This window comes from Pygocentrus nattereri, chromosome 6 (assembly GCF_015220715.1).
Source record: "Pygocentrus nattereri isolate fPygNat1 chromosome 6, fPygNat1.pri, whole genome shotgun sequence".
In the NCBI taxonomy this organism is placed as follows: domain Eukaryota; kingdom Metazoa; phylum Chordata; class Actinopteri; order Characiformes; family Serrasalmidae; genus Pygocentrus; species Pygocentrus nattereri.
This window is the reverse complement of record NC_051216.1, coordinates 29,645,507-29,662,357: the sequence shown is the minus strand read 5'-3', so window position 1 is coordinate 29,662,357 and position 16,851 is coordinate 29,645,507. Positions and strand designations below refer to the sequence as shown.

The 16,851-nt window shown below is 36.5% G+C and overlaps 1 protein-coding gene across 2 annotated transcripts in view; it reads left to right on the top strand.

Annotated features, from left to right (window-relative positions):
• lrp1bb (low density lipoprotein receptor-related protein 1Bb) overlaps positions 1 to 16,851 on the top strand; it is a 412,476-nt gene that overhangs the window by 382,616 nt on the left and 13,009 nt on the right. For both annotated transcript variants that reach the window (XM_037539357.1, XM_037539356.1), the window contains 9 exons: positions 24 to 143; positions 3,079 to 3,320; positions 3,867 to 4,090; positions 4,347 to 4,453; positions 6,711 to 6,827; positions 7,126 to 7,299; positions 11,329 to 11,454; positions 12,990 to 13,154; positions 16,598 to 16,759. In XM_037539357.1, the coding sequence (XP_037395254.1) occupies positions 24 to 143; positions 3,079 to 3,320; positions 3,867 to 4,090; positions 4,347 to 4,453; positions 6,711 to 6,827; positions 7,126 to 7,299; positions 11,329 to 11,454; positions 12,990 to 13,154; positions 16,598 to 16,759 (1,437 nt within the window). The remainder of the gene's footprint in view (positions 1 to 23; positions 144 to 3,078; positions 3,321 to 3,866; positions 4,091 to 4,346; positions 4,454 to 6,710; positions 6,828 to 7,125; positions 7,300 to 11,328; positions 11,455 to 12,989; positions 13,155 to 16,597; positions 16,760 to 16,851) is intronic.

The window sequence follows — 16,851 nt, the reverse complement described above, 5'->3', positions numbered from 1 at the left end:
TATTTTGCTTTCTTCTCTTTCAGAAATAAATGAGTGTCTTTATTTTGGCACGTGCTCTCACTATTGCACGAATGTTAAAGGCTCATACAAATGTACATGTGACAAAAATTACAAGGATGTAAATGGCAACTGTGTAGCTAAAGGTAAGGACCTATGTTTTCCATTGATTTCAGTTTTAGCTCCATCAGTACATTATTTTAATTTCACTGACCAAAGTGCTTATATCAGACATGAAAGACAGTCCTTACATGCATTAGTTTAACACAGAGACCCAAAGCACTACTCTTAATGTGCTGCCAAGTATACAAACCTCAAAGGATAAGTTCACTATTTCTTAAACCAATCACTTTTTATCATGTCTATGGAGTGGTGAGTTTTTTGTCCTCAACACTTGCTTTAATAACTGAGGCAGTATTAAGTAATTTACCACAACAGCGAGCCATCACAGTGTTCCCTATGGAAAGATACCCCCTTATGAACAAAGTTAAAGAGTTCCCAAATGCATTTTGAAACTGCAAAGCTTTACTTCTGCAATATGTTTTTATGCTTTGTGCATATGAGCATAGGAGCAGGTAAAATGTTCCTTGATGTATTCACAATATGCAATTGCAATGCATCTGCAATAAAGGTTGAGTTTACTAGGACCAAAAAGCCATTAGCAAGCTGTACACAAGGAAATGAAACTTTAATAATGAAGTTTAGCAGGATTAATAAATTAATGAATACATTCTGCTTGATGCTGTTTTACTTCGGCTGATCAAATTGAGTTTATGAAGGGAGAACATTTATTTATTGGAGCTGCATCTCGGCATAATTTGTGCCACGTACCAACATACCAACATCTAGTCCAGAGAGTATAACAGTGTTATATATATATATTTGAGGCTCATGCATCCATCTGTTTGGTGCGAGTTGTTCAAACTTAATCAAATTGAGCAGAATACCTGCATTCACAAATTGTGCAATTGTAACCTGCATGTTTAGGCTTGTACACTAGTTTTGTACATAACCAGCAGACAGGATTCATCTGAAACTGCCACAGAAGGCTTGTTACACTGGGTTTTTAGATACATCGCAATGCGGACCTGAACGATTTTGAATTGATTCACAAATGTCAAAATCGTTTTTATAAATTTTCATTCATAACGTAACGTTAATGGAACGCAAAAAGGCGGAACTTGGAAGTGCAGAAGTGCAGCACCCAGACAGTCTGTGGCAGCACATAACAAAATCACAATTGGATGAGCGAGAAATCCGACCGTCACCCTCTGCATTAAAAGTTAGGTCGGGTCAGGAGTCAACAACTCAAACGTTAAGAAGAGCCATTTTGTCCTTTCAACAAAAATCTAACCACCTTGGGAGCCACAATATTTAATGTCCAGCATGTCTCAGCATGGGTTAATGTTCTAGTATAGGCTAAAAATATAAATGAAAACACTTACTTTGAGACGAAAAGACTTACTTTTCTCTACTTTAAGCTTTAGCTATAGCTGCTTTCCTCCTGTCTCTGCCAGAAAACGTTTCCTCAAAACTAGAACAGTTTCTTGTAAAATGTCTCTCAATGTTCGACTGATTTATGAGATTTATGATGAAGTTGCTTCTTATTCCCCAGGTTCTTGTTGGAATTTTCCTGTTCCACCATAAATTCTAACTGAAGCGCTGAATGTAAATGCAGCACCATTTAAGGTGGAACAGGAAAATTCGAAAGAGAAGCGACTTCATCTTAGCAACTTTTTAGTGTTTGACAGTCTCTCATTGCAGGTTTAATGGTCCAGGAAACAAACTGTGGTGCTTATAAAGGCAAATAAGTCCATTTGTCTCCAAATGTTAATCTTAAATCTTTCTCTTTGCCTTTTTTGTTCACTACTAGCCGGTTGAGACTGCTTTGCTATGGGACGTGCAGTCTGTATGCCAGCTCTCAGTCATTGAGAAGCAGGGCTTTCACGCTATGTTGCACACGTTCCATCTCGAAGATATTTTATAACCACAGTTATAAATTCACTAAAGACAATGAGTGAGATGGCTGTAATGTGATGCGTGGGCATGCATTGCCACAGGATCTTATTTCACCATAACTGCACATATTATCGGAGATGAGTGGCAGCAGCGTCTCATGTGCTCCAAAAGAAAGCAGTGAATGAGAGTCTTCCAGTTCACTTGCCACATCACTTCCATTTGTTTTATTAATTAAAGATACAGGAAGTAAATTCATTATAGATCATTACAAATACTCTGCTTTAATAGTACCAAGTACCAAGTCCTCAAACAGTGAGAAAAAAAATCCTGTATTATAAAAAAAGATGCATCGATAATCATTTTATAGTCACATCGCAGCCCTCTGACTCGTAAATGAATTGAATCGTGAGGTGCCTAGAGATTCCCACCCCTAATACAAATGCAATAAAACAGTATGAAATGAGCATCATGTTTTGTATGAATTAGTTCATATATGCAGCATTTTTAGTCACTTATCAGTGAATAGGCAAGCTTTGCTGTTTTGAAGTGGTCATGTTGGAGAAGACTTTGTTCAATTGTGGCAGTTTGTCATTATAACATTGTAACTGTATCTTTGTGAGACTCGCCATCATACAAGCTATTGTACAAACCCAGTCATTATGTGCCTGATACAAAAGCCCACATGCTCTAGTGAAATAATGAACCTATCCTTTAAGGATTTGTTTTATTGCATTAAGATTTTATATTCTAAAATTGTACAATAATGTTGATTTTTCAGTGGCTAAAGTAAAAAGACTTTCATGATAAGTTATGCCACTGAAACCTTATTCAGTAATCATTGTATTTATTGTAAATTTAGTATTACTTTTTTTAATTATTAATGCTTTTCTTAATCTAAAAAGCAATGTATGTTTTTATTCATTCATTATTGTTTACTACTACTCTAATTAATGATTTGCTTATATAATTCTATATGTTTTATGTTTTAGATTGTTATCTTTTGCATTGCTTTCTTAAAATAATTGATCTTGTGCATCTGTAATTGTCAAACTGTTGTCTTAAACCCTAAATGGAATTTAGCCACCTCTCATTTTTTTTGCATATTAATAACTCAACGGGCAGGACCAGAAGATCGAGTGCTCTACATAGCTAATGACACTGAAATCCGAAGTTTTGTGTATCCATTTAACCAGAGCCATGGACACAAAGTACTCACTCGCATCGAGGAAAATGCCCGCATCATCGGGATGGATGCTCTATTGCACCAACAAAAGTTTATCTGGGCTACCCAGTTTAATCCGGGTGGACTTTTTTACAAAGAAATCCTAGACAGGAGTCAAACTAAAACAAATGTTGGAATCATAGTAAGTATTGCTATCTGTGGGAAGCATGTCATCAAGTGTCTTCAGGAAAATTCTTTCATTAAAAAAAGCCTTTTTTTATGTATTTGTGTTGCATTTCTGTATGCATTTCTGGTTTTCTATAACTTTTAAAGATGCACATACATTAAATTGTTGTGTATTTGCCTACACTGTGTGGCCAAAAGTATACAGACACCCATTCTAATTAGTGAATTCAGTCAAGGTGCACCCACTGCTAGCACAGGTGTTCATTTATCCACGCACATCTTACATTATCTCCATAGAAAAGCATTGACAATAGAATAGGACACTTTTGAACAGCCACAATGAGTCTAAGACCACCATGTCTAGTGCTAAATGTTAGAGGTTCTACAGTTTTTGATGTACTTTTAAAGCAGTTCTAATTATTTTGAGAATAAAAGAGTAAGATCATTCATTTTTCAACAGCTACCTAAATAATCATCTAGTTTTTTCTAATTAACCTTTTGCTAATACCAAATGGCTTGTGCAGTGGGTGAAGCTTCATTATTATCTTGCTGCCCTTTGCAGTGCCCAGACTTCCGTAGGCCTAGAGATGTGGCTGCTGATTGGGTCACTGGAAATATCTACTGGACAGACCACTCTAGAATGCACTGGTTTAGCTATTACACAGCCCACTGGACCAAACTGAGATACTCTATAAATGTGGGCCAGCTCAAGGGACCCAACTGCACTCGTCTGATAACTGACATTGCAGGAGAGCCGTATGCAATTGCCATCAATCCAGTTAAAGGGTGAGATTTTTGGCCTATCTTCTTAAATAGCTATTTTTCCTCTTGAAAAATCACACAGCAGTAAACCTTAGTATTAGGACATTTTGATGTTTATAGACATTAAAAAGGGCTGAAGAGAGTCAAGTGACAAACTTTATCCATAGCTTTTATTCAATTCAGTTCACTTGTTATGAGAAGTTAATGTTGTTTTATATAGAGAGCAATTATTAGACACAACCACAGTATCATAAGAATATCCTCTGGGCATCTGTTACAGGATGATGTACTGGTCGGTTATTAGCGACCACTCACATATCGAGGAGTCAGCAATGGATGGCTCTATGCGCAGAGTGTTGTTGGATAAGAAGCTCAGGAGACCCACAGGTATTATTTTTCGCTCTTCGCTTTTCTCATATTAAGAATGTATTGCGCTTCTATATGATCCCTGCTGTGCCCTCTATCTTTCACCGCCTTGGCCTTGAATATATACAGAGGGACTAAATAATGGAAATTGGTTATTAGTATATTAGTATTAGTATATGAATAGATCAGAGATAAGAAATGCGCTTCCTATGGTGTTGAGAGTGGCCTCAGTTCTTCTAGCCATGCTGTTATGCATTTTAAGAGCTATTTCTAATAATTCAGCCACTGTTTTTCCTTTCTGTGTTTCCATGCTGGAAATATAGTGTCACAATTTTTGTCTCTTTTTAATGCATTGATTTCATTTGATTTATTGATTAAGAAAATCATTAATTAAAATTGACCATCTCTTTTAAATTCTTCTCTTCTTACAGTAAAAACAGGGACTGGTAGACACACCTATTTTTATGAATATTTTCATCATGAAGTAATATATATATATATATATATATGTATATATATATATATATCGCTGTTGTCAGAAGAAAACCTTGTGTCTCCAAAAATGACATCTTTATAGGAGAAGGAAAAAACCTACTTTCAATACAAGTCAATAGAACCAGTAATTCTGTGCCATTTCTTTTTGTCCATTCATCATGATATTTACAACTAATGTGTAGGGCAACAGACATTTTAAAATTATGTCAAAAACTGAAAAACAATGGAGATGCGAGGTTTTCTTCTGACAGCATCCATATATTTGTATATCATTTGTTTAATGTCAGTACATTATTTTTTAGCATAGGGGGAAACAGGAGAAAAATGTTTAACTGCAAATTACACAGAAGCCTCAAAAGCTAAAAATCATGCAGGGATATCATGGTCCAAGTAATCCAAAACACATTCAGTGATGTTGAGGTCTGGTCTCGGCTGTGGTCAGTACAGTATTCTGAGATCACCAGCCCTTTCTTGGTTTAATTTCTTTTATGGCTTCTTGATAGCTATGCATTTTACATCACCCATAGCACTGAGTTATCATTTCACAGTGGAGGAATGGACAGATACACCTAGATTTGTCCTGTCTCTCAAAGATGAAGGGAGTTTTGGTCTATCAGATTGTGCGCAGTTGTTAAAAGTTCCATTTACACTATAACTTAATCTTTTTTTTTTTTAACTGTAAAGGGAACTTCTGTTTTTTCCCTTTTTGTCCTTTGAAAACTGAAATATTTGAATGTTTTTGTAGCAGACACTCATAAATGTTAGGCACTCATTAGAGACCCTTTACAAACTCAAAATTTTGTTTATAATCAATACTTATTATATAAGAACTGTGTGAATGTGCATTTTTAACTAGGAAAATTCTCACATTTGGACATACACATTCACACACACCTGGGGCAATTTAGCATGTGCAATTGGCCTGGCTGCATGTCTTTGGACTATGGGAGGAAACCAGAGAACCCGAAGGAAACCCACGCAGACATGGGGAGAACAACTGACCTTTAGTCAGGCTAAAATATAATATCCCTTTCATGTACTTTTTCCATCACTTCCCCTGCCCTTTGTATGACACGTGCTTGAACCCTGCATGATTTTTGTCTCAGGTCAATGGAGATGACCAAGGCTGACCTCTGAATGCGTTGGCATTGAGACGTCTTTTAATATGCTTCTGTTGAAGTTGTTGCTTCACACCTCTTTCCTCATTTAAAAGCAGAAAAGGGAGATTTCAGTGGAAAACAGTAACTTTGGACATAAGTTGCCTTTAGGTAAAGCTGCAGGCATGTCCTTCGGGAGAAAACACACTGAATCTGACCTCCTTTAGCACGAGAACCCTTGAATCCCTTGAATACAGCTCTAAGAATCCATCATCTCTGGAAAAGTATGCCTAAAGAAAGTCTCCGGTATTTAATCAAGAGAGGAAATATTATAAGCAGAGTGTTACGCATTCAGAGCAAAAATTACAGCAAGTTTTTTTCAGTACTGAGAAGTAGAGAAACAGGATTGGACCTAGAGTTTTTATATGTACAAAGAATAAAACAGTTATCTTAGCTGTATCTTAGTCTGTGGCATGTGGAAATATAGTACCTTATCCCACTTCATTGCCAAGGACGTGGTTCTTTCAATGTTTTTTCACGTTATCTCCATGTGACACTTTCAGCCAACCATGTTCTTAAAAGGACAGTTTCAGTCCATTTGACTACAAGACATGAATGGAGCCATCTCTATAGATTTGTGTCTGATTCATAAAGAAAATAAATCTGTCCTCATTATCCATCCATAGGCCTTGCCATTGATTACTTCAGCCAGCGTTTGTACTGGGCTGATGCAGAGCTCTCGGTCATAGGAAGTCTACGTTTCGATGGCTCAGACCCGCTGGTGGTTATCAGTGGCAAACAGGGTAAGATAAACACACAAATAAGGGTTAATGTTTTTTTTCCCATCCACCATCCAGCAACAAAAGATCACCTGCAGTGAACAGTGAAGAGCTGTGTATCTACACAAATCACATTTTAGATACTTCAGCACTATAAGAATTAACACTATTGACTGGCTCCACATGTTGCTGAAGGATCCTGTGTTTTTGTCATGAGCAAAGTTTACGAAAAGTCTTGACTGAAATGCACAGGAAACTTTTGCAAATTATAAAAATGAACGTTCATTTACTCGTCTGTACTTGCTTGTAAACTCCTTTGCAGGGATATCACAGCCATACAGGATAGACATTTTTGAGGACTTGATTTATGGAACTGGTCTGAAACATGAGGTATTCAGAGTACATAAGTATGGCAAACATGCTGCTGAGCTTCTGATTATGGGCACAGAAAAGGCTACAAATATCATGATCTCGCATCGCTTCAAGCAGCAAGAAGGTAAGGGAATATTTTTTTTCCCAACTCTAATTGATTTGCACTCTATAACACATTTTTCTAGGAGGCTGACGGATGGTAGGATGGTAGTTTCGATTTTTCAGGAGTTATGTGTATGGGTTGTGAGAGGTGCCAGTTTAAAAACCATCCTTGAATTTGTCAAGTGTCTAGAATGCTCTTTAAATTCTGGCTTGCAGCTTTTCGCAGGCTTTCAAAGGAAGAGGTACTACCCTCCAAAGAGGATGAAGATGATTTGTAGCGTGTCTCAATTCACTCCTCACATGTCTTGACTTGATCTCCAAAACCAAAACAGCATACTGTACTCAACTGACCTTTAATTGCATACGCTGAAGTCCTTTGTAGTGTGCTGGAAGCGCAGCTATATGTACTTATTTATTTATTTTAGATGTGTAGCTTTCCTGTAATGTTTTCTCTTAAATGCTTCTTTATGACTCTTATAAAACAGGAGGATTTGAAAACTGAATGCTTACAGCATTAAAGTCTCACTACTGAGACTAAACTGCAGTGATGGGAAACAAGGGTTTTTTTTTATTTAATATACTTCCAGTGGCCATATCCACTTCAAATATACACACATGATGTCTTTAGACTTTGTGCTTACAAATATGAGCAAAAAAGTATGTATACATCAGCAGAAACAAATTTGTTTTAGAATTTAAGTTGATAGGAAAAAATGTATTCAGACACACCACAAATTAATAACAGTTGCTATTTGTTGTAAGAAGCAGTTAGCTTTCTTAGCATTGTGGCTCAATTTTGGTCCATATCTCTTGCCAAACTCCCATTACATCACTCCTTACATATTTATTTTTGATGGCGTTATGCCTCAACATTGTTTGGAGAAAAAAGGCGCCATTTCATGATGCTCCCGTCTGTATGCAGCCCCATTTTCAAAAAAGTTGGGACTGTAATGTAAATAAATGTAAATAAAAATAAGATGCAACAATATGCAAATCATGTCAACCATTTTAACAGAAAATTCTACAAAGACAAGATATCAAAAGTTGAAACTGAGAAATTTTATTGTTTTTTTGAAAAATATATGCCCATTTTGAATTTGATGCCAAAAACATATTCTAAAAAAGTTGGGACAGAGGCATGTTTACCACTGGGTTCTATCTCCTCTTCTTTTAACAACACTCTGTAAGTGTTTGCGAGGAGACTGCTGTAATTTTCAAAGTGCAATGTTTTCTCGTTCTTGCTTAATATAGGATTTCAGCTGCTCAACAGTTCAGGGTTACCTTGGTCGTGTACCAATATATAACGCACCAAATGTTTTCAGTGGTGACAGGTCTGGACTGCAGGCAGACTCTTTTAATACGAAGCAATGCTGTTGTAATACATGTTGAATGTGGTTTGACATTGTCTTGCTGAAATAAACAAGGCCTTCCCTGAAAAAGACATAATCTGGATGGCAGCATATGTTGCCAAAACATGTATATATCAGCATTAATTGTGCCTTCACAGATGTGCATGTTGCCAATGCCATGTGCACTAATGCACCCTTGTACCTTCATGAATACTGGCTTTTGAACTGTGCACTGATAACAAGCTGCATGGTCTTTAGCCTGGAGGACAGTGTTTCCATGACTTCCAAAAATAATTTCAAATGTTTACTTGCCTGATAACAGGATACTTTTCCACTACCCCTCAGTCTATTTTAAATCTCTGCTTTTAAACTCAGGCCCAGAGAAAGTAGCAGCACAGTGATTTCTTCTTTGTGTTTTAGAGTTTTAACTTGCATTTCTGGATGCAGCGACAAACTATTTTCACAGATGGTGGTTTTCAGAAGTTTTTCTAAGCCCATGCAATGATTTCCACTACAGAATCATGTCTATTTTTAATGCAGCAGCGCCTGAGGACCCAAAGATCATGGTCAGCAAGAACTGTTTTTAGGCCTTATCTCTTGCATACAGAGATTCCTCCAGATTCTCTGGATCTCTTAATGATATTGTGTATTGTTGCTGATGAAAAGCATTAGTTATTTGCTGTTCTGTGTTGAGAAACATCTTTGTACTATTTTCAATTAAATATAGGGTTTAAATGATTTACATGTCATTGCATTTTGTTTTTAATTTCCTTTTTGCACAGCATCCAACTCTTTTTGGAAATGGGGTTGTACATCTATGTTGCTTCTCTCTTACCTTCCTTATCATTAGTCTGAGAGTGTGTTGTGGAACCTGTGTGATGATAATTAGTTGTGGTCCCAAGAACTTTCCAGTAAGATGGTCAGTTAAGGCTTTTCTAAAGCTCTGTAGCTCTTTAAATTTGAGTGAGTGTTTAATAATGTTATCCTTGAAAAATTTAGGATGCTCCTTCACCTTTTCTTTGATAGCCACTTAGTGCATGAAATCTTCTTAGACAGTAAAACAATTCTGAAGCTTTTAAACTTAAAGTAAATAATCAGGTTAACTGAAATGTTGCATCTATTGAACTTTTTTTCAACAAATGTTAACGTTAATGTTCTGTTAACTTAATATTACAATATTACATACTTGTATTTATGTATAAATAAGTATATAAATTATAAATGTTCTTTATTTCCAAATAACTGAATACAAAGTCAAAGAAGATTTGTAAATCTGATGTGGATAAATGTACTGGAATTATATTAAATAATAGCAAAAACAACAGGAACAGAATACTTGTTGCCCCTCACTCTTTTTGCTGGCTGTAGTAGACACATGAGAATTTGAAGTAGTAGTTTATATAACAATAACGAAACAGAACGTCACAATTTTTAAACTCACTTGAAGGAAAAGACTGACTGGTGTTGCAAGCGTTCTACAAATTCCATAGCACTCTGTTGCTATCTGCCCTGGTGCTGCAGTTGCCAGGATATCAAGGCTATGCATAACTCTACCAGTGTATTCTCATTCACTCTGCTGCTTGTCTGCTGCTGCTTCTGGGCTTCATCAGAAACCACAGTCCACGGGCAAGGACCTGGTTACTGTTTGTTCTCTGGGTAGTGTTAATGGCCCCAGAGCCTCAGACAGATCTTTGCTGGTCAGGGTGTTGCAGCATGGGGCAGCTGTGCCTGTCCCCACTGACTCATTAAAAGCCAGAGCGCAAGTCTGAGGGAGGAACTTGCACTGCCAGCAAAAGCTAGAAGGCTGAGGTTTGATGTCTTCAGCAAAACATGGATGAAGCTCTTTTGCCTTTCTTGGCTCTTTTACAAGTTACTTTGATTCTGACATTCTGTGGAAGCCCTGACCGACCTTCAGCCACTGAGTGATCTCCATCATACCTCTCTTGGGCTGACGTCTTTGCGAATTTCAAAAGCAGCGTGTTTGAGAAGGCTGGCGGATTGCGTGAGCATGATTGTATTTTACTGCCGGATTGCTTTGTTTTTAGCCATTAAAACTGAGTTAAATGTGAAAAACAGCCTTGGCAGAAATATCGGGCTTTTTTGTGCTCCAAAGCAAAATGCTGTATCTTACAGCATGAGAAATGTGCTTTTTAGTGCATACTATGCCATTTGATGCAGAAATAATGTATGTCACAAGAAGAATAAAGAAAATTTATTTCGGTTTCACCACCGTCTTTTGCTTAGATGGTTTTGGTTTGGCCCAGCTAGTGAATTTCAGTCTTTCTTCATTGCATTCTAAGGAATTTTATGAAAAATGGCATCATGGTCTTTACTACTGCATTACTGAGTTTACAGACCCCTTACTAATCAGCCTTTGCTTTGTTTTTTATTTTTGCTTTGTTTTTTGACTTCTACCCATGCCAACTGATGTTCAGTATACTTACATCTCAGAATCTACCACAGGTTTTGTACAACACATACAGTTCTGTGGTTTCAGCTTAATATAAAGCGGTCGCTTCTACAATGCTTTGCAAATTTCTTTAGCGTCTTTTTTACAGTATATTTTAGACATAGTATAAAGTTCATAGATTTTCTCAAGCTTGTTTTACACCATGTCTATTGTAGAAATTGTTCACAGGACTGAAGTCACCATGCTTCTGGGAAGGAAGGATCACTATGATGTCTTTTTTCTGTGTTATCAGTGGCCAATCCATGTCTGAAGATAACCTGTGACTTTATGTGCCTGCTGAACCCAACCGGAGCCAGCTGCACTTGTCCTGAAGGAAAAACCTTGGTTAATGGCTCCTGTATTGATCCCAACATATCAGGTATCCCATTTAACTTTGGTTAAAAAAAAGGCCTCTTCCCAAGTGAATATTAAGAGCAGGCATGCAACAAAAGTCTTTTCATTTGAGAAAGTTTTAAGCAGCATGTACATGACATACACAGTGACATAGCTAAGTGCTGTTTTTTTCTTTTCCCTAGGCAGATTGCATACTAAGGCTTATTATTCAGTAACTACAGGGACTTCAATGCAAACTGGTTGAGCTATTCTTAGTTTAAAGAAATGTAATAAAAGGTCTGGCCCTGGCCAGGTAAGGGGTTAACTTAAACAAAACAGAACATATTGTAACAAGGTTTGATGTGGCGAGAGATGAGAATAAAAATACATGTAACTGACACCGAAACCACAAATGAACACCCCGCTCTCTCCGCTCTTGTTCTGGAATAACTGTGTGTAGATGATGCTGAAAATACATTAATGACATTGATGATATGTAGCTCTGAAATCACTAGTGTCCCACCCAAATTAAAGCTGCACTTTGTGAGATTAATTTTTTTTTTTTCATATTAAATTGACAGAAGTAGCATCACTGAGTCAGGAGAAAAACAACATGCTAAACTGTGGTGCGTGTGCTGTGAGTCACCTTGTTAAGCCTGAAATCATAATTTAAAAGTCAGAGGTGTCGAGTTGGAGTTTTTCAGGCCACATCATATGTCCTTTTGAATTAACGTCACATGCACTGGCTCAGAAAGTACTGGCTCAGTGTTTAGGACTCAAACTCGCAAAATCTACATTACACTGATGCAGATATGATGACAATAGTAGATAATTCACCCACATCCTCCCAAGATATGTTTTTCCAAGTTTTGACTGAGTTCTCCTTGAGTCCTCTTGTAATATGATTGCAATGTGCAGTTTTTGTTTGCAGATTCATTAGCACTGCTAAATTAATTTATATTGCTTATAAACATATAAACGATCATTATTATTAAGCATTAAATTATATAACATTATCAAGTGTTCTATCAAAGTTTTGCATGTTTATTTACATTTAATGTAAAACTGTGTGTGGCTGACCTAAAATTTTGAGGTAAATGAACTTGAACTAGGAAGTTAACAGAACAGCTTTCTGTTATGTAGACTTATTTTCATGTTCAGTAAGTTTAACTTGTCAACTATGTTTCTTTGTAAAAGTAAAACTTTTTTTTTTTACATGTAGCACTCAAATTTCTCCACTATGCTCAAAATATTTTACAGTTCTGTACAGTTATTTTTATTTCTGTTATTGTTATTATTGTTGTTAAAAAAATCATCATCAAAGGTAATCAGAAACCTTCCTAGTCTTAGATGGCCTCCAATGTTATTGCTGAACTGCAGAGTTTCCTTTAAAATCCAGTGTTGAACTAAACTTACTTTTAGGCCAGCAGGCTTTACCTTATATAACCGAAGATAGTTCATGTGTCTTTCCTTGCCCGTGAAAAGCCTGTGAAAGTACTCGTAAAGGGCAGAAAACAGCTGGGTGTAGAAGTGTGGTATGTGGTGCTGTGCTTCAGTGGGTTTTGCTCTGTTGTACTGAAGGTGAACTGTGCCGGCCTGCCTGTGAGAACGGAGGCCGCTGCGTGGCCAACGAGAAAGGTGACTGGCGCTGTTATTGCTGGCCCGATTTCTCTGGAGAGCGCTGTGAAGTCAACCACTGCACAGACTACTGCTTAAATGGAGGCACATGTACAGGGTCTCCGCTAGGTAAGCAAAACTCTTGCCTCTTTGCTGCCTTATTAGGATTCTGTTTTGCCTCCATACAAAAGAACCTTTGTTCCCTTTCTTTTGGGCTCCACTGAACTATGAAATATGATATTTTGGTCTTTAGTCTTTAATATACACTGTAAAAAAGGTGGAACAGGGCAGAAGCCTAACCTATTTGTTTTGTTTTACATTGTTTTACTCCAGTTGTTTGACTTGATTAAAGATGGCTAATTGCTAGTGAAATAATTTGAATTAATAATTTAATTAGTTTGAACAAACTTCATAAACTTTTTTTTTTTACTGGGTAGGCAATGGGTAGACAATATAGTGAAATTGTTGTAAGAATATTTTATGAATATTTGACCTATTTGCAGACCTTATCATGGAAAAATGATCAATGGCCAGTAGATATTTGTTAATGTAGTGGATGAATAAGTTTGTGAATTACTTTTATTACTATATGAAATTTTGACAAATGGGTTGAATAATCTTGTAATATTTGTACAACAGTCTAATAATGATATATATTAAATGTACCTACATTTAAGATGTTTTTACCTGCCTTAGTATTGTTTTTTTCTTGCCATTTACCTGACGTCCAAAATGACTATAACTCAAATGTGTCCAGTCTCATGACTATGAGGTTGTTTGTATAGAAAAGTGATCTGTTTGATAGATTTGTTTTCTCTCTGCATCACCATGCATAACATATAAACATCTATAGAGGAATAGTAAACACCGTGCCATCCTCTACTAGAATAATCAGTCTGAACAAAACCCAACCCAATTTGGTACCTTAAGAGTTTTCATGGGGTGCAACAGGGACAGCAGATGTGGGAACATTTCCTGCTAAGTCAGCCTCAAAGTCACTCACTTTCAAGGTTTTGATCTAGTTCATTGTGCTGATTCAGACTTAATAACAATAAAACTTTCCTACTATCATAGCCACTTTAGCAGCAATGCAGTTTGTCCAAGGAAATGCAAAAAAAACTGAGACTTTCTCTGGTATATATGATTAGAAGTTGAGAGCAATTTCTGTTGTTGTGCTATTCTATTTAAGTGCGGTTACACAACTACATAGTAACTCCATACATATTATATATTACATATAGTATATATTGAATAGTATTTCCACAATACTATATAACATTTTGAAATATTGCATACACACAGTTGTTTACAGGAGTGACATTTGCATTCAGTTTATATTCTGTGCAAACAAGTTTATCTTTTTCCCATTGCTGCAAGGGATGTTGTCTTTCAGCACAAGACTGCACAAACAATAACCATCAAGTTCAAATAATAACAAAAAAATCTCATCACAAATACGGTATTAATAGAACGTTTAAATAAAATATGAGTGGGAAGTAATTCTTGCCAAATTATGCTGTGTCTGTTACTGTTGTTGATAATGGAGACTTATGTGGCAGCCTATTTTGAAAATAAAATTTCTTGAGAGTCCTTCATACAGGGTTTTAATTTAAAACGAAAAAGTCTTTGTCCCACCTCTAGAAATAATATTGCTAATGACAAAATCAGCCAAGTCTGAATTAAAATTAGTCAAGTGTCATTTCATTTCTGCAATCAGTCACATGCTGCGTGAAGCACAGAGGAAAGTAATTATCTGTACATCTTTCACAGAGCAATATTAAATATATTTTGTGACTTGTGTAATAGCTTACTGCTTGGTAAGGTTTAATATTAAAGGGTTGCTGTATATTTAAATTAAATATGCAAGTGCAAAATTGGCTGCAGGAAGGTGAATATTAAACATGAAGTAGAGCTGAAATAGTTATTGCTTCAGTGGCAACTGATAACAAACAGTATATACTGAGATACATCAGGTTCATTCACTGTTCATTTTTAAAACTGCCTAAAGGGACATTTGTTCAATGATGTGGCACAAAGAACAGGTGACACTAAATTCCTGTTCTGTTCAAATATATATTGTTTAGAAATTCTTTTTTTACCAAATGCTTTTGCTTAATTCAATTTCTTCAGTGTAAAAAATCCCAGTCCAGAAATGTTGGGACAGTATGGAAAACAGTGTGGATTAGTGTATGGGACAGGAGCACATTTAATACCATGCTAAATTAAATTGTATTTTTAAAACACGTTATAATAATTTAAAGACTAAAGACACTAATAGATCCCATGTTAAATGCTGATTTTTTTGCCATTCATTTGCTACACAAGTCTTTAGCTTTGCCGTCATGAGGGGCTTTCGTTGCCTTTATTGTTCAAGGGGAGACGAGTCTAAATGCATGCTGGCCAGTCTAGCGCCCACAGTCTCTGATTATGTAGTCTTAACTTGGAGTTGTCATGTTATAAGCTTGTACATCCCTGAAAATGTATATACATTTTCAACAAAACCTTGCGTCTCCAAAATGATAACTTTACAGGAGAAGGAAAAAAAAAACTTTAATGTAAGTCAATAGAACCAGACTTTTTACCAAGACATTTTGGGCCATTTCTTTATGTCTCTCCCTTATGAAATTTACACACAATATAAAGAGCAACAGGCATTTTCACATTGAGTAAAAAAAAATCAAAAACAAAAATGGAGATATGAGGTTTTCTTCCAACAGCAGTGATGTTACTCCAAAAAGTATATACCATTTAGTGTTAATTGTGCTTCTAGAGATATGAACATTTTGCATGCCATTGGCACTAATCTACCCCCATACCTGTCAGATCTTAGCTTTTCAGATTTATGCTGATAACAAGCTGGATGGTTATATACCTCTTTGTCGTGGAGAACATGTCGTAGTTGTTAATGATTTGTCAAAGTATTTCCAAGCTCATGTGGTGATATCAATCACGAAACAGAAGCTTGCTGGTTTTGAATGCAGTGCCCTGGTTTTTAGCCTTTATGTATAGAGATCGCTCTGGATTCCCTAAATCTTTTCATGATATTATGCACTGTAGAGAGTGAAATGCCTAAAATCCTTGAAAGTGCTTGTTGAGGAACGTTGCTCTTAAACTGTCGAATCATTCAAATTTTTTTGCAGGTCTCAAAGCATCTTTGCTTATAAAGGACAGGGCCTTTCCTGGATGCTCTGTTTATATCTATGCATGTTTGCAACACTTGTTTAAGATGTCTTGGGAACAATTCACAGGTGTCACAACATTCTTAGTCTTAAATTTCCCATGTCCCAAGTTTTTTGGACATGCATATTCCAAAATTTCATTATATGTGCAGAAAACAATGACGTTAATGAGATGAAACATTAAATATCTTGACTTTGTTCTCATTGTGTATTTACAAATCACTTTTTGTTATTTGAGTTTTACTTACTGTCGTAATATTTTTTGAATTGAGGTGTATACATTCCATATTATTGATGACCCACAGTTGAGTCTTCCATGATAAGTAGAGGTCAGAAAAGCCTCTTTTTTACTAGTTCTAGGTTCATAGTAATCAGTCTCTTTTCCTGCCTTAGGGAGACCGACCTGTCGCTGTGCTGTCGGGTTCACTGGCCCTAACTGTGAGCGGCGGGTGTGTGATAATTACTGTCTGAATGGAGGGACATGTGATGTCAGCCAGGGGAACCAGCCAGTGTGTCGATGCTTAGCAGAGTACACGGGCGACCGCTGCCTGTACCGTGAGTGTGTCGGAGAGACCATTTTAGTTCTACTTATAGCCAAACCTATTTCAGCTCTCAGCAAGAGTTGCTATAGGTTACGTTTTTTGTAA